The sequence below is a fragment of the Balearica regulorum genome, chromosome 2, assembly GCF_011004875.1.
Source record: "Balearica regulorum gibbericeps isolate bBalReg1 chromosome 2, bBalReg1.pri, whole genome shotgun sequence".
NCBI classification, from domain to species: Eukaryota; Metazoa; Chordata; class Aves; order Gruiformes; family Gruidae; genus Balearica; species Balearica regulorum.
In genome coordinates, this window is record NC_046185.1 from 133507890 (window position 1) to 133530297 (window position 22408).

General features: G+C 44.1%; 1 protein-coding gene across 3 annotated transcripts; it reads left to right on the forward strand.

The window, feature by feature from the left end:
* Positions 1 to 827: 827 nt before the first annotated feature.
* Positions 828 to 21889, forward strand: CDCA7L (cell division cycle associated 7 like). Of its 3 annotated transcripts, none has more exons than XM_075746031.1 (10): positions 828 to 932; positions 8008 to 8154; positions 12139 to 12276; positions 12719 to 13078; positions 14972 to 15046; positions 16526 to 16711; positions 18144 to 18278; positions 19146 to 19295; positions 20427 to 20563; positions 20896 to 21889. In XM_075746031.1, the coding sequence occupies exons 1-10, from the start codon at positions 846 to 848 to the stop codon at positions 20924 to 20926; spliced, it is 1446 nt and encodes a 481-aa protein (XP_075602146.1). In that variant the 5' UTR covers positions 828 to 845; the 3' UTR covers positions 20927 to 21889. The 3 variants fall into 3 exon arrangements, with proteins under 3 accessions (XP_075602146.1, XP_075602147.1, XP_075602148.1); XM_075746032.1 differs by having other exon boundaries at positions 18147 to 18278; XM_075746033.1 differs by having other exon boundaries at positions 831 to 932; positions 12139 to 12270.
* Positions 21890 to 22408: the final 519 nt, after the last annotated feature.

A 22408-nucleotide genomic window follows, 5' to 3' on the forward strand; every position in this document is an offset into this window, starting at 1 on the left:
TCCTATTGCTTGTTACTTGGGAGAAGAGCCCAACACCCACCTGGCTACAACCTCCTTTCAGGTATTTGCAGAGAGCGATAAGGTCTCCCCTCAGCCTCCTTTTCTCCAGGCTAAATAACCCCAGTTCCCTCAGCCGCTCCTCATAAGACTTGTGCTCTAGACCCTTCACCAGCTTTGTTGCCCTTCTCTGGACACGCTCCAGCACCTCAATGTCTTTCTGGTAGTGAGGGGCCCAAAACTGAACACAGAACTTGAGGTGCGGTCTCACCAGAGCCGAGTACAGGGGGACGATCACTTCCCTAGTCCTGCTGGCCACACTATTCCTCTGCTTCCCATCGCGTCCACCTTAAGATTTCACTTGCACAGTAAGTTAAGGGCACTTAACTTGGGAAGCTGGGGAACGCTCACACAAAGCATTTAAAGCTACATCATCCCCATCCCCCCCCCCCCCCCCCCTTGTTTTTTAAGAGTCTTTCAAAGGCTTACACTTCACACCTGTACCGCAGAAGCAAACATTTTAAATTATTTGGAGGATGAGAGCTTTTTTCCCAGGCAAGACCGTTCCCTTCAGTTGCTGCCGTGCGTAGGGAAGAACCGAAGCTGCTGGGTGCCAAGGGAGGGGGGGAAGCACTCACTTCACCCACCCGACCCAGAGAACCAGGAGCTCCGCGGCCGTACCCGGACTGCTATTACCCATCCCCAGCCAGGCCACACGGGGTGCCCCGTCCCCATCCCGTCGTTCCCGCCGCCGCCGGGCGGCTCCACCCCACCACCGCCCCCCGCTCCTCCTTCCTCCTCCTCCTCCTCCTCCTCCTCCCGCGGCAGGGCGGGCGGCTCGTCGCGCCATGGTGCGGCGCGGGTGGCGGCGGCGGCGGCGGCGGGGGGCGGCGGCAGCGGCGGCGGCGGCGGGCTCGGCGGCGAACCGCGGCAAGGTGAGGCGGCCCGCCGTCTGAGCGGAGCGGGCGGGCAAAGCTGGCCTACGGGGGGGAAAGGCGCCGGCCCGGTTGCTTTCCGCTTCCCGGCGGCCTTTGTCCGCTCCCCGCGGCGGCGCGGGGGGTCGGAAGAGCTGCCCGCCGCTGTCGGCGGCGCCGATCCCGGCGCCGCCGACAGCGGCGGGCAGCTCTTCCGACCCTCCGCGTCGCCGATCGCCGCGGTCCCAGCCCGGTACACACGGTCCCGGCGAGCGCGGCGGCCCGAGGTCCCGCCGAGCGCCCTCCACGTGGCGCGGCGGCTCCGGGGTTGCAAAAGCGCCGGGGAGAGAGGGTGGAAACCGCCTTTAAGGCTTCGGCATCGGCGTGGGGAAACTCCAGCGGTGCTGGGTCCTGCAACGTCCCTAATAAAGGCTGATGGGCTGCGCTTAACTTATTGGGGAGGAGCTTTGTTAATTAATTAGTCTCTGTAAGCTTCGGGATGTCACTTTTGAAATAGCTGATTTTTTTAATTTTTTTTTTTTTTTTTAAATTCTGTTCTCTTTTTTGTGGAAATGCCGCCATGCCACAAACACATATTTGAGTTGTGTGAATACATGTGAGTATTGCTGAGGCTGGAGGCTTAGGGAGAAACGCAGGCGTGCTTTGATCGGCGCACCCAACTGCGGTCTGGTCCAAGCTGGGCATTTGCTTGGATGCATCAGGCTGCTTGTGCGGTTCCAAGTCTGGAGAGGTGGTATGGTGAGTCTCTGGGGTGGTGGGAGGGAGGGAGGAGGAAGTCAGCATCTTGATCAACTCTTGCTTGTGGAAGGTTAGGGCTTTACGTGGGTTTCTGTGGAACGGGAGGGTTGTAGAAACACTGAAACATTTGTTAGGACATCTGTCCTCTCGGGGACTTCATCCTCTATGGCCTCAGGCTCTCCATCAGCAGAGTGGAAATAAGGGCACTGTAAAACAGTTTGGGAGAAACCAGATTGACATGGCACAACACAAGCGAATGGTGCTTCTCACCTCTGGTGCTTTAAGGAAAGGCCTCTTGTACTATCTGCTGGTCACCTTTCTACTGCACAGCTAAATCACTGTACATCATGTTTCTTTTAAGGCCCAGCAAAGGGAGAAGGACACGCTCTGTTCTCAGTGCTCTCCTGTTTCTTGTGGGAGCTTGTTTTTTGGCTGAGCAAGGCCTTCTGCTGGCTCTCACTCCTCTTGGCACGCTGGTGAGCAGTGGGTTTGGTCCTGGCTGGGCCAGGAGGACATGGTGGTGGAGGTTTCCTCGTCTCCGAAGTCATGGGTCATCTGCTGACATGCCCCCATTGAAAGCAATTGCCAAGGAAGTCAGCAGTACAAAGTTACCTTGAATTGCAAGACCTGCAGTTCCATTTCCCAGCCCAGGGTCTAATTTAAAAGGTCCTTGCACAGCAGTTTCAGTACACGGAGCTTGTTGAAGGGGTGCTGGCTGTCAGAGCTTTAGCACCCAAAAAACCTGGACGCTGGCAGCCCAGACGTGAAGAGCAAACGCCGCATTATGTGCCTGTGGTGTTGTACAAAAGTGTTTTGCTTGGAACGCCGGGGCTCGGAAAGCAATTAGACACCACCACAGATGAAAGGGATGCTCTTGAATTATGCAGGATTAATTCAGAAATAGCTCTTACTACTGTTTGGATCAGCGAGAGAGTAGATATTACAAAAGAAGAGATAGTAGCAGTTGACAGAGTGTTTGGACTGCGTTCATGTGCCAACACGCTGGTATTCACGTCTCTGAAAAGTAGGGGATAGTTTCCAGGTAGATGTTGCCTATGGAAGGTAACATTTTAAATGACTTGCCACATGATTATGTTGGGGATACTTTTAGGATAAAGTAGCTTGATGGGTTTTAGCTTATTGAATTATCAGTTTAAATAAAGCAACGTAGAAGCCATACTCTGCTGTTCTGAAAATAGCTGAATTTACTAAAATTTCAGGGAGTACTTGGGTTTAGCAGTAGGTCCACTGGGGTAAAAATTACCATAACGTTTTGTGGGGGCAGGGGGAACCACCCTGCAAGTCCCAGGAGTTGTTGCTGTGACAGTTTTACAGGCTCAGGCATCATCCATCTTCACCTTTGGTGGAATCAAAGTATCCCTGTGAAGATCGTAAAGCTGTGTGATGACTGCTCATTTTATCACTTGTTCCTCATTTTATCACTTGCCTTTCACCCTGCTGCCACTTGTGCCATGAATATATTTCACTGCCCAGAAGGTTTCAAGTTTTTGTGCTCTGACGCTGTTGAGAAATTGCCAGAATCATCTGGGATCTTCCTTGTCTTCCTAGATTTTTTTTGAGGGGAAGGTTGTTGCCCTTGGGTCTCAGGCTGGTTGGATGGTGTTGACAGTCGTGTTGACCGTGTGGCTAGTTGTGTGATCCTTCCGTGCTGTAATGCGTAACTTTGCCTCTCTCTGCCTTCCATGTCTTTTACATGATTGTATGATGTTTAAAATTAAGCTTTCATACAATGCTGTTCGCCATTATATTTCCAGTGGAAGGACTAGGATCTCAACTTCTAAATAGTTTGGGGTTTTTGGTTTGGCACCTATCAGCATTCTGACTGGGGCCCTTTATTCTTGTAGCGCTGCCCATAATTGTCAGCCTTGGCCTGCTTCCCTGTTCGGTTGTTATTTCGGGGCTGTGAGCCAAATCCAGTGCCTATAACCTGTGGGTGGCGTGCCTTGGGCTTGCCGGCATACTAAGCCCGGGAGAAGCCAAGAGGTTTTCCAGTGTGAGTTGAAGGTGTGATTTTTGCACCAGTTTGGTTTGTGTGAATATGCATTTGAGATTAAACTGGGATTATTTCTGTTTGACTGACATGCATAAGGAGCAAGTGGGAGCTTTACTGAAATTACCTGTCCTCTGCTTCAAATAGGAATGTCCATACATTGGGTAAACTTGAATGTGGGGGAAACAGCCCAACTGATTGTTTTTTATTTTTCATGGTAGGAGAAAAAATAGAGAATTACACCTATCCTTGCTTTCTCACACAGCATGTTCTCCTGCTCCATCATTGTCAGAGAAGAATGTGCTAGTGTGACAACTGACAATGGAAATGATATGTACAAATACCTCTTAAAAAATTAAATATGGTTGACAATGGCATAGAAATAACTCTGATGCTTCCCACCGAAGCTGCAGGTGTGCGTGCACGCAAGCATTCTCTCCTCGCAGCCTGCCATGGTGCTGCCTTGCAGAAGGGTGCGTTGCATCTGTTTTGGCTTTGGTATCAGGAAACTTGCTTTTTCACTTGAGACACGAGAAGTCTTCTGTTGACGTGGAAAGGAAAACATCTCACACCAGGCTTTTTTTTTTTTCTCCTTGCCTAACATGGCAGGTAGAATTGATGGGGATGGCACTGGGAAAAATGTTGTTTTGACCGATGGGGACCTCAGGCGTGTTACTTTTCCTAACACACGTGGTGAGTGCAGGAGCATCGCTGAAACAACTCTGACATCCCTCCCGGCCTCATTTTCTGTCTCCATCACCCCTGGCCCTCGGTGACGGGTCTGCCAGCCCCCACAGGCATGCAGGAGCTGCCTGCTCCTGGTTCTGCGGGAACGGTACCTCTCCTCCGCACAGCCCGGCAACAAATCCTGTGCGCTCCTGGGTGTGCTGGCGGTGTTCTGTCAGATTTCTAGAAGGAGAAACTGAGAGATGGGGACATCTTGAACTTTGATCTTTTGTTGAAAAAACATGGTTAGGGTTGGTTATTCTGTAATTGTTGGACTGTATGCTGGTTTTAGCAGGGAATGTTTGCTGCTGCTTTTGAAAAGTACCTTGTGGGTGTTTAAAACAAGTGCATTTTCTGTGCAAAAATAACTGAGCTCAATAGGTATAAAATTTCCTACTAGAGACTTTGACTTTTTCAGCAGCTGTGAATTATTTCCAGCTTTTACTAGATTTTCAGTATTTTTTCTTTTAAAGATACCCATTACAAAAAGCTGTGTTTCTCACATCTCTGCAGCATTTCAGCAGAGCACTGTGTCTGAACCTGTGGTCTGTTCATGTTGAAATATTTTCCCGGAGCAAGCTGGAAATACTCATCGCCTCTCTGCCTTCTTGCCTTTATTAGGGATTTAGTAGCAAAAAGATCCTCCTTTGAAGTGCCTGTATCTTTCAAGTGCTTAGAATACATTAATATTTTTATATTTGTGTTTAGGTAAATATTTAGTTTCTTTCTTGGTATATGCTACTTTGTTGATAAAGTTAAAATGCTAGGCTCTGATGCTGATCATAAATCAGTTTCTGAATGTATTTTAATTGCAAGTTAACAATGAAAATGTCTGTGGCTTCCAGGACTACACACAAAGTAACAGAGAACCAGCCCATCGTGGCAGAGGTGTTTGGTGCAAGCTCATCTAATGTCTGTCCTCTGATGGCAATGGACTTCTGGTGGGAATAAACTTGACTTGTGATATCAGGTGTAGAAATACTGAAATCCAGGTGTAGAAAAACCAGCAGTGAGGAAGCTTGGTCATGAGGGTGCTCTTTTTAAACTCCTGGAGTATGTCCACTTCATATTTGCTTGGTGTTCTCTGTTATTAACCTAAGGCCTTTCGGTGAAGTGGGGACTCATCAATGACTGAATGGGATTCTTCGTAGTTGGGCTGTGGGGAGGAAGTCACAAACTGAAAATCTTGGAAGTTCTGCAGTAAGTTACTTAAATCAGTACCTTAGTGTTTAGGAAGGCATGAAGATCAAAAAAAGGTCTTCTACTGGGAAAGTACTTTTTTTCTTCCCCCCCCCCATTCAAAATCAGTAATTACACCCCCGTCACGGCTCCTCTGGCGCAGATGCAGAAGTAATAGATGAAGAAGAAGAAATTAGTTAGGCATACAGTAATCACAGCAGTGGCTAACTCGGCTGTACAATAGCACGAGAGCTAATGCAGTAGCTCCTGGAAGCAATTTATTCATAACAACGAGGCTCACAGCTCCTTGTATGTTTTCCCATTAAAATGCATAATGCTTCATTTTTAACGCTGCTCTGTACTGAGTGAATTCCATCACAGCAGTGGAGCCGGATTCTGGCTGTTGGTTGTAAGAGATGTGGGGGTCAGGGAATATCCAAAGGGGTTCAAAGGCGGACAGCACGACTCCTGCAGCAGTGCATCGGGTCGTGCCATTATATGCCTGCGAGGGTCAGTTGTTCAGAGGTGCATTCTGCTGTTGCTTAAGCAACAGTAAATCAGTTTTGCATCAGTCTACATCAGCTTTATAAACACAGAGCAAGAATAAAGTTAAGCTCATGTATGCCCATTACTGTGGATTATTTCAGAGAGCGAAGCTTTGGTCAAGGTGCTGCTTGCTCTTTTAATGGAAGTGGAATTTTGTCAGCAATGTTTTTTTTGGAGAATGAGACTTCTTTGGGCCATTTGCCTTGGCACAAATAAAAAAAATAAATCATTATACAGGGCCGTGTACGAGCACTCTTGATGATTGTCTATGACAGTGGGCAAGGGCAGGCTGCTCTCGGTTCTGGAGTTCGTCTCGGGGATGTTCTCTTGAACGTTCGGAGTTGGAGACCATCTCCTTCGGACAAGGAACTGGCCCCTCTCAGGCAGCTCTTGATCTCATGTTTCTGAGAGTTAATGAGCGCAGTGGGAAATCCGTGTACAGCTTTAGCACACAGCAAACGACAGAGACTTGTGCGTACGACGTGTACACATGGCCCTGGGGATGTAGAAGATAAATGTCCACATGCTGGTGAGCGATTTAATCATAGAATCACAGAATGGTTTGGGTTGGAAGGGACCTTAAGATCATCTAGTTCCACCCTGCCTGCCACAGGCAGGGACACCCTCCACTAGACCAGGTTGCCCAAAGCCCCATCCAACCTGGCCTTGAACACTTCCAGGGATGGGGCATCCACAGCTTCTCTGGGCAACCTGTTCCAGTGCCTCACCACCCTCACAGTGAAGAATTTCTTTCTAACATCTAATCTAAATCGACCCTCCTTCAGCTTGAACCCATTACCCCTTGTCCTGTCACTACACTCCCTCATAAACAGTCCCTCACCACCTTTTCTGTAGGCCCCTTCAGGTACTGGTAAGCCGCAATTAGATTTGAACACTGTTCTCCCCGAGCATTTCTGCGAATGGCAGAATGGCTTTGCAAATGATACTGGGATGTGTAAAACCATGTTCTGAAACATGGCAAAATGCCTTCTACCTCGGTTTTTAAGGCTAGATCTGTTCATCCTGTCCTTCCGTACACCAAATCCTAAAGCAGCCTAGGTGGGAGCTTCCTTACCCGGCCTGTTACGTGGAGAGGCTTATCCCAAGTGCTTGGTGAAGTATGTGGCCAGGGGGAATGGTTACCTCCGGTGGTACGAGTCTCCTTCCATGCTGGGACTGGGCTTCTTGAACTCTCAAGTTGTGACCTTGGTCACCTCAGAAGGTGCCACTGCGTGCCGTTGGCAGTGTTTCCTCCTGGCAGGCTACATTGTGGGCTTCTAGCAAACGAGAAATGTTCTTGGTTAAAATGGGTTTTCACTTTCTTACCGAGTGTCACGGTAAAAGCTCTGCAGCAGTACTGATGACAGAAAGTGAGTTGCATTGGTTTTATTTCTGGACCTAGCGAAGCATCTACTAAAATATGTAACGGTACTGTTATAGGATCTAATGGTAAGGATTCTTTGCGTTTGTGCATCGAAGATATTTGAAGATGTGTTACCTCTGAGCCATCGTTGTCTGTAAGAGGAGGAGTGATGGTGGGTTTCACCATGGATAAAAGGTGCCCTGAGCACATGCTTGCAAAGATGTGTGCACATACTTTTTACGTCTGAGAAGTACTGTTGTGTGGAGTTAAACACCCTGCGTATCGCATCTCCTCCCTAACCCCAAATCTGGAGTCTGTATTTAGGGATTACAACCGTCTGTACAGAATTTCCCGGAGTTTAGCTAAATGAGGTACAGTTTACGCATAGCATGTTTTGTGATACAGATTTGTACTTGCATAGGAGTATAAAAATAAGCTGTACTGTTGCCAGTTTTAATTTTCGTATTAAGTTGGTTTATCTGACTCGTATCTTCTGTCTCGTTTTGAATCAGAAACAGATACCCAAGGAAGTGGCTGACGTTTTTAATGCCCCCAGTGACAATGAAGATTTTCCTGGGTTCCAGGATGATGCTTCCAGACAGAGGTTGTTGTCCGAGGACAGCAATGCTATTTTTGATTCCCCGGAGTCGGGAAAAAAGGTAGGAGTGGATTGCCGTGGCCCAGTTACACTATTTCAGTACGTTAGTACTCTGAGCTTGTGCCAAGGCTGCGCGCAAGCCATAACTTGCAGCGAACCCCATAATCTGCAGTCCTCATATTAAAAATAAATGTAAACACACTTGCTATCCTTTGTAGATTCTGGTGATTGCTTTTAAAAAGTCTTCCATAGTATAAGGAAAGTGGTTTTTGTTAGAAGGTGAGTTTTAAGTGAAGTAGGTAAGTGAAGCAAACAGGAGAGAGAAAATTAGCATCCTGGGCTGGTGTGCTCTGGATACATAAGACAGTGGAAATGCATGGTAAGAGATGGGGTTTGTCAGTATGCAGCCTTCAAGGTATTTCTTCCAGAAATTTGTATCAGTGCTGTTTCTGCACTAAAACTGCTGTTTTAGTGGTGGTGACGCACAGAAACCATCAGCTCCTGCTTCGATTGTGAGATTTGCTGGTTCTCTGCTCTCTTAATGGTGAAGTAGCTTGGATCAGCAGAATGATTTGATGTTTTTCACTCTCTGACTTTGTAGCTGGAAGTACCAGCTGAATTCACAAGAAAGGAAGAGAACTGGTGTGTGGTCTTGGCTGCCAGAAAATTTAGGTTTTAGTCTTTCAGAAGCTTGTAATTACATACTTGAACGATATGGGCTAATGTGCTAAAAGATACGCTTCTCAGCTGTGCTCTCAAAAGAGTCCTTCTGTTACATTAATAATTTTTCTCTTTTTTTTTAATTTTCTTTTTTCTAATTTTTCTTTTTTCTTTTGCTTTTATTTTTTCTTTTTGCTTTCCTTTTTCTTTTTTCTTTTGCTGTTTTTTTTTTCTTTTTTCTTTCTTTTTTCTTTCTTTTCCATTAGGTCAGTACCTCGTTAAGAGTTGCTGAAGACAAGGAATATGGCTAGTGTTAGTAAAAGAAACAGACAGAATGAGGCTTGGACAAGTATGTGCTATTTCTGAGCCTTCATAGGTGAGGTGAGAGGCTTGTACAAAGTGTAGAAGTTCTTTGGGAGTAGATCCTCAACTGTCTCTGGAGGAAGACGATGGGTTAAAAGTAATGAAATATACTTGGCTCTGAATTGTTTTGTTATTGTGTTGTTAGACAGCGGTACGGGTAACTTCAGAAAACCAGGAGGTAGCTTGCTCTTGTATCTGTGGCTTTGTGTGGAGTGTGAAGAAGGATCAATGAGGAGAGTGGTGATGGTGGTGGAGGGAGCCCGAGGTTCTGCCTCTGCTGCCTGCTCGGGGACTGCAGGCACCATACTTCACTTCTCTCTGCCTTGGTTTCCCAATTTGTGAGATGGAGATTATGATAATGATCTTTGCTGCAAAACATTTTAAAATCCCCTGATGAAAAATGCTGTGGAAGAGCGAGGTACTGTTAATTTGACATGCGTTACTAGGAATCCCAGCGAGACTTGTTTGAAATTTACAGCTGTCACTGCAGCCTTCCTCATCATTCCTGTGTTTCCCTTGAGCTGAAAACTATTTTAAATCTCCATCAGTATTGAGTTTAACTCCTTTACCACTAAATGGTACAATAAACCCATGATTTTTTTTATCCTGAGTTCCATCCATTTATGATGTCAACCACCACTGTTGCTGAGAAAGACCAGAGGTACTTGTGCAGGAAACTAAAAGGTTTTGGTGAGACGTTGTTGAGAGAGGAGGCAAGGCAGCTGCCCTGCCAGGGTGGTGAATGGGATGTTAGTGCATCAGGTGTTCCCTTGGATGCTGATGCGCAAACGCAAGTAGTGACCTCGGGGCTTTCTGCAATCCTGCTTCCATAATCTCTGCTCTTTTGCTGAGTTTCAGCCGTTTCTCCTGTAGGTATCCCTGATGCGCATTTTACCCTGTGTAGACCATTCTTCATAGGTGTAACAGCATAGCTCTAGGTGTGTTGTTTTTAGTCACTTTAGCTAACAAACAGCTTATTCTCCCCACCCCCACTCCCCAACCTTCATTGTGGAATTTAGTGATGAAAACACAGAATGCATAAAATCTTCAGTTTCCCTCCAAGAAATGCAATTTAACTTTAAAGTAACTTCCCTATTGTGTTTGTTCCTTTCTCAAGCAGCTGCACTGCAGCTATCAACAAAAGAATAAAGTAATTTTGCTCAGAGAAAACTCATTCCAATTACCCATAGCAATTTGTAGGAGATGTTTAAGTGTAAAGAAACAGCATATGCAGTAGCTCCCCCCTTCCATTCCCCTGTAAGTTTTTCCACTCATCTATTGTATCTATTTTTCGCCAAATATTATCTTCACGTAAAGAAGTGTGTAATTAAAGTCAGGGAAGGGAGGGAATTGAAAGGAAGAATAAAGATATTTAGCAAGTGCATCGTATGAAAGGTCATTTTTGTATCTCGCATGGGAGGGAGAAATAGCAGAGGAAAATTGGGGAAACAAACTGAACATTGCTGACTTTCAAGAGGCAGGTGTGATGTGACCATGGATTATCTTCCCACCATGAACGAGTTATGAACCCACCTGGGGTGCATTCAGAAGAGCGTGGCCAGCAGGTTGAGGGAAGCTATCCTCCCCCTCTACTCTGCCCTGGTGAGGCCACATTGGAATATTGTGTCCCGTTCTGGGCTCCCCAGTTCAAGACAGACAGGGAACTACTGGAGAGAGTCCAGCGGAGGGCTACAAGGATGATGAGGGGACTGAAGCATCTCTCGTATGAGGAAGGGCTGAGAGAGCTGGGGCTGTTTAGCCTGGAGAAGAGAAGACTGAGAGGGGATCTCATTAATGCTTATAACTATCTAAAGGGTGGATGTCTAGAGGAAGGGGCCAGACTCTTCTCAATGGTGCCCGGTGACAGGACAAGGGGCAATGGGCACAAACTGGAACACAGGAAGTTCCATCTGAACATGAGGAAAAACGTCTTCACTCTGAGGGTGACCGAGCACTGGGACGGGCTGCCCAGAGAGGTTGTGGAGTCTCCTTCTCTGGAGATACTCAAAACCTGCCTGGATGCCATCCTGTGCAACCTGCTCGAGGTGATCCTGCTCTAGCAGGGGGGTTGGACTAGATGATCTCCAGAGGTCCCTTCCAACTCCTACCAATCTGTGAATCTGTGAGTCTTTCAGGAGACTAACAGGGACAAATTGACAGATGGTCTTCTACTAATTCTGATTAGAAGTATGGAAATATATTTCTGATTTAGTAAATGCATTGTGTTTAATTGGTACGTAATGTGCATATCACGAAGAGTGTTTTAATGAGATCTTAGTTAAACTATTTTTCCGGGCTGACTTTTTACTTCCTAGTCTGCAAACAAAAATTTGGGATCTGTGTGTTCTAGAACACAAAACGTTTGAATGATAAACTGCACCACTAAAACAGAGAGAGCTGAGCAGCTGGAAGCCGGAGGAATGTTAGTCAGCCTTGTCAAAGCTCTGGGGTTTTGTGTTGGTATCTGTCACTTCAGTGATGGTGTAACAGCGTGAGAAGGAGCAGACTCCATCTCCAGGAGCTGTGAGTACTGCTGCAGCAAGCCCAGGGCAGAGTGGTGTTTCCACTGCTAAATGAAAAAAGGAGGGCTCTTTCTTGCTGTGCTTGTGGTTTGGTTTTGGTCTCCAGTACAAAGCCATTTAAGGCCTGCTTTTTTACACACAGAAGAAAGATACACAACAACATGATAACTTACAAATAAGGAAACTGATGGTTTATTTTTGTTGGGTAGCAGTGAAAGAGAGGAGGAAGAAGAGGTGAAGAAGAAAGTTTCCCCTGCAAGAAGCAGCTCAGTTGAAGTTCTGCACTCAAAATGAGGGAAAAAAATCCTGCTAAGTTAAAATAACTTGATGCTGAAAGTCTGACTGTCTGCTTTTTTCTTTTGCCAGGCTCTCTGCAAAGTGCTTTCACATTATATACCATCTAGTTGGTACCAGCTTCAACCTCAGAACCTGTTTATTGTGATTGTGTGACTACTCTGAATCTGACTGTCTCTCACAGCTACGGGCTGGTATTTTTACAGGGGGTTCGGTTTCAGTCCAGATACCTCACTGAAGAACTGCAGAAGATTTTCACTGAAGACACTGACTCTGAAACGGAAGTGTTTGAAGGCTTCACTTCAAGCGAGGTGGATGCGAACAAGAAAGGAGTTCTGGTAAAGGCATGAATGTATATGTAGACTTCTTTTTTTTCTGTCTCTTCTGTGTAAACCTCATGTTTTAGTAGGAGTGTTTCTGATACACCGTGACGTTCTTTATGTTGAAGAAAAATATGTGTTATCTTAAAAGAGAAAAAAAGTTTTATTTAATGTAACATCACATATTAGAAATGAGAACAACTTCCCCTGCTTGTAGACTGGCTGCTGGACAAGATTGTTCCTCTGAAGACAGCCATGTCTGTATCCTGGACAATATTAATGTGTGGATTTTGTGTTCGTCTTGGGAGAAGTTGTGTTCTGCGAACTTTTAAAATATTTGTTGATTTAGATGAATTTATGACAGTGCCTTCGAGTGGTGAGACTGCTGCCTAGAATTAGTGATTTAAAAATTACCTTTCTCATATCATGGCCAATAATGTAACGTGGGATTCTTCCATTCCTCTAGGCAGTGGAGTCGGACTTGAGTGATGAAGAACGCGATAATTTATTGGGTAGTGAGGAAGAAGAGGAGGAAGAGGCAAAGAAGAAAGCTTCCCCCAAGAGAAGAAGCTTTGGCCTTCGTGTTGCCTTGCAGTTTCCCCCCAGAAAGTCGTCTGAGAAAAAAGTGCCTGAAGAGAATTTTTCTAACGTACCTCTAAAGGACAGTGAATCCCTCACGCCTCTTTCAAAAGAAATAAGCTGCAAGCAATGGGACAAACTAGAGAGCTCTGCTTCAAAGTCTGAAGAAGACATTAAAGAAACACAGGAGGAAAGTTCTAGTGCTCTGCTTAAGAGAGCCATGAATATTAAAGAAAATAAAGCCATGGTAAGACCTACGAGCGGTGCTTTGTTCTCTGACATTTACAGCTGAGTACTTAGCTTCAGCACACTTGAATTTTGGGGTCCCTGCTGGTGCTGTGCTGGGACTTTGGGAAAAATCTCATGGTGATTTGTGTTTGAATTTTTCTACCTGGCAAAACCCTACAGCACCATCAGCACTCAGACAGTGACCCCTGAAATATCCTCAAGTAGGACTAGTCTGCTCAGGTTTAAAACCAGAGTTGAACCAAATATTTTGTATGTGGATGTGAACAAAGTTACAGATGCCCACATTGCAGTCTTATTTTCAGAACATGTCAGAAAACCAGCTGGTTCCTTCAGATGGTTTGTGGTGTCATTTGCACAATAGAGTTTGTGCTTTTCATTTGTGTTTGACAGATCTGCTGCAGTTACTGATTGGAAAGCCAGCTAAAAACTGCTAAGGGTGATAAATGTAATTTTTCAGTTGTGTGGGATGTGATGTTTACAGTTATGCTTTGCTCTGTGACTACTGAAACTGTGCATACGTATGCGTGTAGGCGTGGAAAAGAGAGACACTGATCGTTCCCTAACGCTGTTTCCTCTATTGTCCAAAATGCCACCTGCTCTCTTCAGTTACCATGCTGCCATGCAAATCTGAGTTGATGTTGGATCCTCAGTGGCTTCTTCAGTTTTACCACATTGCAGAAAAAGTTGCAGCTTCCAAGCAGTCTTGGGGCTCAAGTACACCTCTTGGAGGGCCTGCCACTCCCACGTAAAAACTTGCTTTAGTTTTGTACCTGTGTTTCTAATCTGTCTTGTATACTCCCTGCTGTTGTGTTGGTCTTGCTGCTCTTCCACCCTTCTCACCTTCCACTATTCCTTCCAGCTCAACCTTTGCAAAATTCATTGGCATCCTAGTTGTGGTACTGTAATGACATTAAATAGCTCTTAATAAATGACACACTGAAGTATTTACTGAGAAACGCTGTATCCAGCTTTTAACCTCATGATTGGTGTGGCGGTCTGAGAGACAGCTAGCAGCCTGCTGTTGCTGGCTTTTCAGAAGATAGCTTCATCCTGGCCTTCCAGAACAGGTCAGTATTTTTTTGGACCTGTCGGACACTGCTTCTGTTGAAATGTACCTCTGGGACATCTCCTGTGTGGTGCAACAGGTCGTCCTGCTGAAGTGCTTCTGATGCTGCATACACCATGGTTAGAGGAACCGCCAGTGGGGCTTAGTTGTTTTATGACTTTGCAAATGAGGGTGTACCCACGTTACTGTGTGTGTCTGCACAAAGCAATGGGTATGCAGCATTACTGGCTGTGGTTTGCAGCATTTGTGAAATCAGCGCTAGCTGTCGTGATTGGAAAAAGGGATGTTCCTAGTCATTGCTACTAAGGACCACTGAAAAATGACGGGCAGTTTCCCTGCTGCAATGCCACTGCTCAGGGGGGACACTCTGAGTTCCCTGGCAAAAAGCACAGGTGTATCAGCAGTCATGCAGTAAAATAACCCACGGGGAGCCTCTTAGAGCCTTCTGGCCAAGGGCACCCTGTCTTTCTTGTCTCTCTCCTGTCCTGTGAACTGTGAACTTCACATTATCGGTCATAGATATTGTAACCATGTTGTAATGCTCTTCTTCAGTGCTGTTTTGACAAGATTTGATTTAATTCTAGCTAATTCTAATTACCAGTAAGAATTCATGGGAGTTGTGAAGTTAGTACTGCCTGCGGAGTTTTGCTCATTCAGGATAAATGAACTCCTTTTTATGAGCCCCACTTAAAGTGCCTCCAGAAAGGTTTCACGCACTTCATGTATTTAGATATAATTTGGAGTGGATGTGAAGAGTGGATGATAGGTGTTGCTTATTTGCAAGTTTGCAGTGAGTTTTCAATGCAGCCTCACTGTTGATTTCAGCTTGCCCAGTTGCTGGCAGAACTGAATTCCATACCCGACCTGTTCCCAGTGAAAACACCCGCCTCGACTCCTTCGGTAAGTCTCCGGTACCGGCTAGGGGTCACAGTCGTCTTTACCAGACTTAGAATTCATGTGTTTCCTGATGAAATGCTTTCACCAAGTCTGTTTTAGTTTTCTTTCGTTTTGGTCACTTTATTCGTATAGATTTGTTACTGGTCAATATTTAAGTACCAGAGGTTATGTGAGGAAATGGAATTTTATAAGATAATTTATAAAGAAATACGGAGACCAAAGTGAGATGCTTACCATTTTTGCCCCAGAAATACAGTTGAGATACCAGGCAAATGTCTGTGTATGTAGGAATAAGGAAGAATAGTTGCTTTCCGGTGGGTTTAGATCCTGTTAACTTCCCCGTTAATTTCCCTCTTGCAGGCTTTTCTTTTAAAATTCACACTTTCCAGTAGAGCTATGCTGATAAAATTCAACCACTTCAACATGAACCTGGAATGATGCTGTAGTTATTTCAACTGACTTTTCTTGGCTAGAAGCAGAGCAGAACCCCTCTAGGCTCTCTATAGAGAGTAATGTTTTCCACATACATTATAAACCGAAGAGATTTGAGGAAAAATTGAAGGGCTATGTCTTTGGGAAGCCCATGTGGGAACGCTGGTGTGGTGGTTGTCAGGTGAAAAGGTGAAGCCAAATCATACAGTCTTTGAAAGGCTGGAACCTTGCTAGCTCTAGTTAAATGCTACAGAAACTTAAAGATCCTTTGAGTACATATGTAAACCTGCTACTTTTATTTAGTATCTTTACCTGAGGAAGGGGGAGGGCATCAGGCATATTCTAGTTAACTCTTCCACGTGGTTTTTGACTTCCAGCCTGTCTCCTTGTAATATGCCATTCGCTACTTTTGAAGGAAATAGCTAAAGAGTATGGGACCAAGCAGACTTGCTTCTTCCTACATCTTGTTTATAGGGTCAGATTTAGTAGCTGCCTTTGTGGTAGGTGTCTATGCAGGACTTCTATGGCATGAATTCAATCATGCAGTAATTTGCAGGTGTGACAATATGAAGAAGGTATCTTGTGCCTCCTAGTAATTTCCAGGTCTTAGGAATCTGAAAGTAGGAGAAGCAGCTTATTAATGCCCGTTCAATTTGAAAAACATAAAAAGAGAATAACCTGGTATTTGGATTATTCTTTGAAGGTATATTCAGATAGTGGGAAAATTTAAACATTTAGCTGCTGAAGAACAGTGAGAACTAGCTTCTACCTTGATATGCCATGCATAAAATTTTGGTATAGTTCTGTGATTTTAATTGCAATAGAATTTGACTGTGAAAGTGCGGTGTTTTACAGGTATAGCATGTGGGGAGAACACTTCTAAATATACTAGAAATTGGTGAAGTTTGGCTTAACAAATAAGGAGTGGGAGAAGAACGAATTAATTCCTAATAGTACAAATGCGGAACAGACTTTTTTTTATTTTTTTTGGTGTTTAACACTACAAACGTAACTGAAAGGACAGTTACTGGAATCTTCTTCTCTTTCTAGAAACAGAGGAAAATCCCAAGGAGGACATTTTCTGAAGGCCAGATAACACGTCGCATGAACCCAACCAGAAATGCTCGTCCACCAGAGAAATTTGCCTTGGAAAATTTTACTGTGTCGGCTGTCAAATTTGCAGAACACTTCCATAGTTATAGACAACAAAACCTCTTAAAGAAGAGATTCAGTGTGGTATTTGCCAGACTTTGATATCTCCAGCAGTCAGGGATTAGGAAACATTTAAATTGTTGGCCAGCACTTAGAGCAGACATCACATCCTACAGAAAGTTAGTGAGAACCTTTGGTTTGGGATTAGCTACAGAAGAAGTTGTGTTCAGGCCTTCCTGCCTCATCTGTCATCTGTTAACTGGGCTCTATTTGTGACCTGTGTTGTCCGAACATAATAAGGCAGTTTCCTTATGATCTATTAATTGTTCATTATCTGAAAATTACTAGAGCCCACAATGTAGAAGGCCTTCGAGTAGCAAGGCAGTGGGGCTGGTGGAGGTGACAGTAAAGATCCTTCTCTGGAAATAGCAGAGGGAAGACAGAGAGGAGTAATATAGCCGAACTGAGAACAAATGAAGGGAATCTGCGCCAAAAAACTGCCAACATACTGTCTAGCCATTCAAAAGCTGCAGGTTTTGTTCTTCCCCATTTCTTCAAATTTGTTTTTCCCTCCCTTGGCTTATGGTGGTCATTTGCCTTGGTTATATTTACTGTATAGTCTTTATGAAGAAGACTCTTTAAGTTTTATCGGCACAGGCTGGATCCCAGTTCTGTTTATAGGAATGAGTGCTCAGCATAGTTGAAGCATTATAGAGGGAACTTGGCTATTAAAAAACTGGAGTAGCACTGGGCTGGTAAATGACTATTTTGGAGAGATCAGAGCTGATCTAGGCTGAAGGACAGATTAGATGTCAAGTGTGGGGTAGGCAGAAGGCTAAGGATCAGTTGAGACTTGTATGTGAGAGTTGAACTCTGAGGGGCATAATGACAATCCATGGATTGGGGTCAAAGAGATTGATATTTGGAAGCGAAAAAAAGAGCGCTTAATAGTGAGTACAGGGTTCTCTTCCAGATAACAAACAGGATAATAACAAAGGGCTGGGTATGGCAAGACTAACCTAAAACTTCAGTAGAGGTTTTTTTGCAGGAGGTCAGAGATTGTCATTGGAGAAAGCAATTAGAGACCATGGTAGGAGATTGAAGCAGCAAAGCATGGGAAAGCAGATGGTTATACTTCCTTATTTTGAAAGAGAAGAAATGGAGTGCGAAGAGTTGCAGTGGAGGTGTGCAGGGAATGCAAAGAAAAGGAAGTAGCAGAAAAACATGTTAGGAATTTGTGGAAATAGAAGTAGCAATGATGGGAAGGAGGAACATATAAAAAGAATAAATAATTAATGGACCAGAGAAAAGATTAGGGAGGAGAGGGAGAGAAAGACAGTGATGACTGAACAGCTATGATGAAGAACAGCTATTCCCTGTTCTTCATGTGGTCCATGAGCCTGTAGTCTGCCCCCTCTACACTGCATACACATTATAAATGAAAGAATTTGTCACCAAGTGTGGTGACAGAGTCTTCATGACACCAAACAAAAGGTGTTGAGATAAGTTTGTTTAGCAGGGAAATTGTGGAGTGCGCAAAAGGAGGAGATCATCAAAGTATTCCTCTTACCGTCGAGTAGAAGATATTACTGAGGAGGACTTGGACAACATTGCAATCACTGTTAAAGACAAAATCTATGACAAAGTTCTAGTAAGTGGCTGCTGTTTTCTTTAGTGTCTCCATTCGCTTGAACTTGAAAGTCTCCTAACAGTTCATCTGGTGTTTGCTAAAAGTTATGCTTTCCTGAGATTCTGAAGAGTGCAGCTTTGCATTATTATATTACACAAGCACAACTTGGAAGCTTTGCCAGGCTTCTATGGGCTTGCCCATGCTGGTTGATACGCCCCACCAGCTTTTTGCTTCTGCAAATAAATGCTTTCTTGCCATAGAGTTATTAAGTGGAATTTGCTGTAGCTATGACTCACCACTGGTAAGAATTGACATCCCTTTTATCTCTCACTCTCACTTAATATAAATGTTGTGGTGGTTGTACCATTAAATAATAGTGATGCCTGCTGCTCCTTGTACCCCCTGGAAACGACATTTCTGTACGGGTAGTTTCCAAAGCTCTTGATGGAAGTCCTCCTCCTTTCCTTCACCAGATTTAGGTATTATTAATTGTCATAAAGATCTAGATGATCAGGTTACTGTATATTTTATGCTTCATTGTATTTGCAGAGATAAGTCAGAAGGTCATTTTTTGGAACAGTTTTAGCTCTTTCCTAGGTAGAGGAAAGAATCACAACTACGGCATGACGTTCATGTAGTTTGAGACTCTCAATGCAACTGAGGCTGGGTGCTGTCACTGTAAAATCCCTAGCATCTTTCCAGTTAACTTTTACCATAATTTATCATAATAACAGAACTTAGGGTTCTTCTTACTGAGGTTTTCATTGCTGAATTTGACTTTGGTTTGAAGTTTGTTCTTTGCTATCAGCAGATATATTAGGAAAGTTCAGCAACAAGCATTGAAGATGTCCTTCATACATACTTATTTCTCCTCCTTTCCAACTTCAGGGTAGTAGTTGCCACCAGTGTCGACAAAAGACAATTGATACGAAGACAATCTGTCGCAACCAGGGCTGTGGAGGAGTAAGGGGGCAGTTTTGTGGACCATGTCTTCGAAATCGATATGGGGAAGATGTGAAATCAGCACTGCTTGATCCAGTAAGTATCACTTCTTGGGCTTGGAAAGAAAGTGTAATGAATATGGTTTTGTTAGTAAGCTGTGATGAGTATATGCTCAAGATAATGTGGTGGTCAAAGCGTTCTGCCATGAGAAGATAGTACTGTTACAACTGATGCTGATCTTGTTGGAACTCAAGTGGAAGGTGCTGAACCGGGGTTACAATCCATCCGGCTTCATGCTTTGAAGCTCCACTTGCTTACCAGATAGTGGAGGGAAAGGGTGAGAGCTTTTAAGAAAAGTAATATCTCTCCCCTTTCAGAAAGATGCCAAAATGTACCCTTTTTTTTTAGTGCACACAGTAACATAGCATGCAAAGCAGGTTCCTTGTTTTAGATTCTAATTTTTAAATACGAGAAAAAAGGAGAAGGATACCTACAAGTTTTAGGGTTGGTTCCCTTTTCTCTGTTGTCCCCCAAGGCGCTGAGCAAGGAGGGAGCACAGGCTGCTGCCAGAGAATGAGGCAAGATTGCTATGCAGACCTCTCAGCAGAATAGCTTGCTCTGTGCTCAGCTTGTTCTGAGACCTCCTCTCCCCCGCCTCTGCTTTAGATGTGGGCTTCTGGGCTCTTCTGAAGGACAATGAAGAACTAACAACGGCTCCAATGTGCTGGCCCAGTGTGGCAATGGCTGCTATACTCCCTGTTCTGTTGCTGAGCTGCTGGGAGATGCCTGCCTTCATGTACGTGCTGGGTAATTCAGTCTCGGGAATCGGGCTGTGCCAGCGGGCAGAGCCAAAGAAACTTGTCACGGTGGATACCCATCTTCTGGGGAGTTCACTATGGTCAGCCTAACATAGGATGAGTTATCATTAGGCATTACAGATGCTGTTAGTCTATTTTAAATTAATATTGAACAAATCAGAGAGCCTGAGACTTCAGAGTAAGAAGTATTCGAGCAAACAGGGTAGTACTTAATGATTTCTTTAATCCAGTGGAATTTGGAAGCTGTTAGCAAGGCTGGTTGGCTGGCTGATTTAGGCTTTTGAAACCTAGCCCTGAACAATCACGCAGTAAGGAAGCCATACTCTTGTCTGTCTGAGCAACAGGAAGGTGAACATAACCTTACTCATGGCTTGCCTTCAACCCCCCTCCCACATTCACTCCCTTGCAGGCCTGGATCTGTCCTCCTTGTCGCGGGGTGTGCAACTGCAGCTACTGCCGCCGGCAGGACGGGCGCTGTGCCACGGGCGTGCTCATCCACTTGGCCAAGTTCTACGGCTACAACAACGTCAAGGAGTACCTGGAAAGGTGAGGACTGTGCCCCACAGTCATTCCTTTTCAAACTGTTGTAGCCCTTTAAATAATACTTGACTCTTGTGGCCTGGGGCAAATCCTGGACCTATACAAAAGAAGTCTCTTGGACTTGAGATTTCTCCCTAGGCTGAAATCAGCTTCATTAAAGTGAGTCATATTGTCAGTGTAAACAACTCATTTGCTTAAGAAATTGAAATGCTTTTCCGTATTTTGGAATCAGTATTGATTGATTGGAAGTTGTCATCTTCAGAAATGGAAATGGTCTGTTTATGGGGAACCGGAGTTTCCTAAAAAACACTAACACTGTTTTCTCAAATGTCTTCTAGTTTACAAAAACAACTGGTGGATGACAATTGAGAACCCTGAACTCAAGCTGTACCTGCAACTGGTTGATATGTTGACAAGTTTTGACTTAAGAAGGTTATAACTATGTTTTATATAAGATAGCATTGTAGAGTATAGTATATGCATTTCTGTGTTGGGAACTTTTTGATTGATGTGGTCTTATGCAAAAGATCTTGCTGGAAAATGTTTTGGTAGAGAAATCTACATGCACAGACTTACACCTTAAGTGAAATGGAACTTTCTTGAACCTTGAGTGGTTATTTTTTTAATAGAGCTACACAACCACACGATGGAGAATTTGGTCAATTTGAGCAATATTTTTATTTATATCATTATGCAAGTTTGCAGAAAGGGTGTTTAACAACTACCTGTCAAGTATACCCCATCTTTAAAAAAAACAAACAAACCAAAAAACCCCTTGTGTTCCAACTTGACCATAAAGATTCAGTTTTCCAGCCCTTGCTTTCTGAACCTATTCCTCCACCTTCAGCTTATGGAACTTGTCCCTGCAAAGAAGGGAAGGGTACTTTCATCTGAATGCTATTATATTCCAGCCAAAGCTGATGCAACCTGCCAATGGGAGGATGAATTTTTTTTTTTTTTAAATTCCAAAGTGCAATTAATCACTGAAACATGTAAGTAGAAGAGTGTTTTGTAAAAAAAATTAAAAATTTAAACATCATCCCAATAAAGAAAAATAATTTCTCACCAGCAGTTTTTGTCTGATGTACCTGCTGCCTGAACCAACTTACCTTACAGCAATCATAACTGGTTAACTGGTTTAAATCACAAAGTTTAGGATTATTTTTTTTAAATCCAGTTCACACTTAGATGTTTTTTCCTATGTACAACCAAGCTTTCAAACAACTTTGTTTAAATGCAATATGTTTGCATTGCAATATGATTATGTTAAAATTCTTGTAAGATACGCATTTCATTTTGTGTGGAGAGAATAAAGAAAAATCAGGAGGAGTATTTTTGCAGTCTACACCCAGATGCTGATGTTTCGCTTTACTTTCCTATAGCTGGTGTAATGAAGGAATGCTTGCAGATCAATAAGCGTTATGTAGAGAAACACATGAACACAACACTGATGGATGAGGAAATAACAACATAAAGCACATAAGTGTAACACTAAGGGTTGTGTTTTTGTGAGGCAAATCTCCTGCTCCAGCTGACTGTGAAAAATATCTATCTCCTTTTGCTTTAACTACAAGGCAGATGATTGAGAAAGCAGCACATACTACTGAAAGCTTAGTACTAAACTCCCAAAAGTAAAGCCACTCCTGCCGGAACCCATTTACCTGGTTTCTCCTGGCTTTTCACGTTGAAAGTCCAAATGGAAGTTGGCCCTCTGCTTTTGGTTTTATAAACTGGACCTTCATAAACATTCTTATTTTCCCTTCTATCCACTGGAATAGCCCATACAAAAATGACTGGCATTGCTGGAGTCAATTCCTTGAGCTGGGCTTCACCTATGGTCCCCAGCTGGAT

Coding starts and splice junctions, on each gene's coding strand:
- CDCA7L (XM_075746031.1), top strand. CDS start 846: ATGGTGCGGCGCGGGTGGCGGCGGCGGCGGCGGCGGGGGGCGGCGGCA. Junction 8,155..12,138: donor CCCCGGAGTCGGGAAAAAAG/GTAGGAGTGGAT, acceptor GTATTTTTACAG/GGGGTTCGGTTTCAGTCCAG. Junction 15,047..16,525: donor CACCCGCCTCGACTCCTTCG/GTAAGTCTCCGG, acceptor TTCTCTTTCTAG/AAACAGAGGAAAATCCCAAG.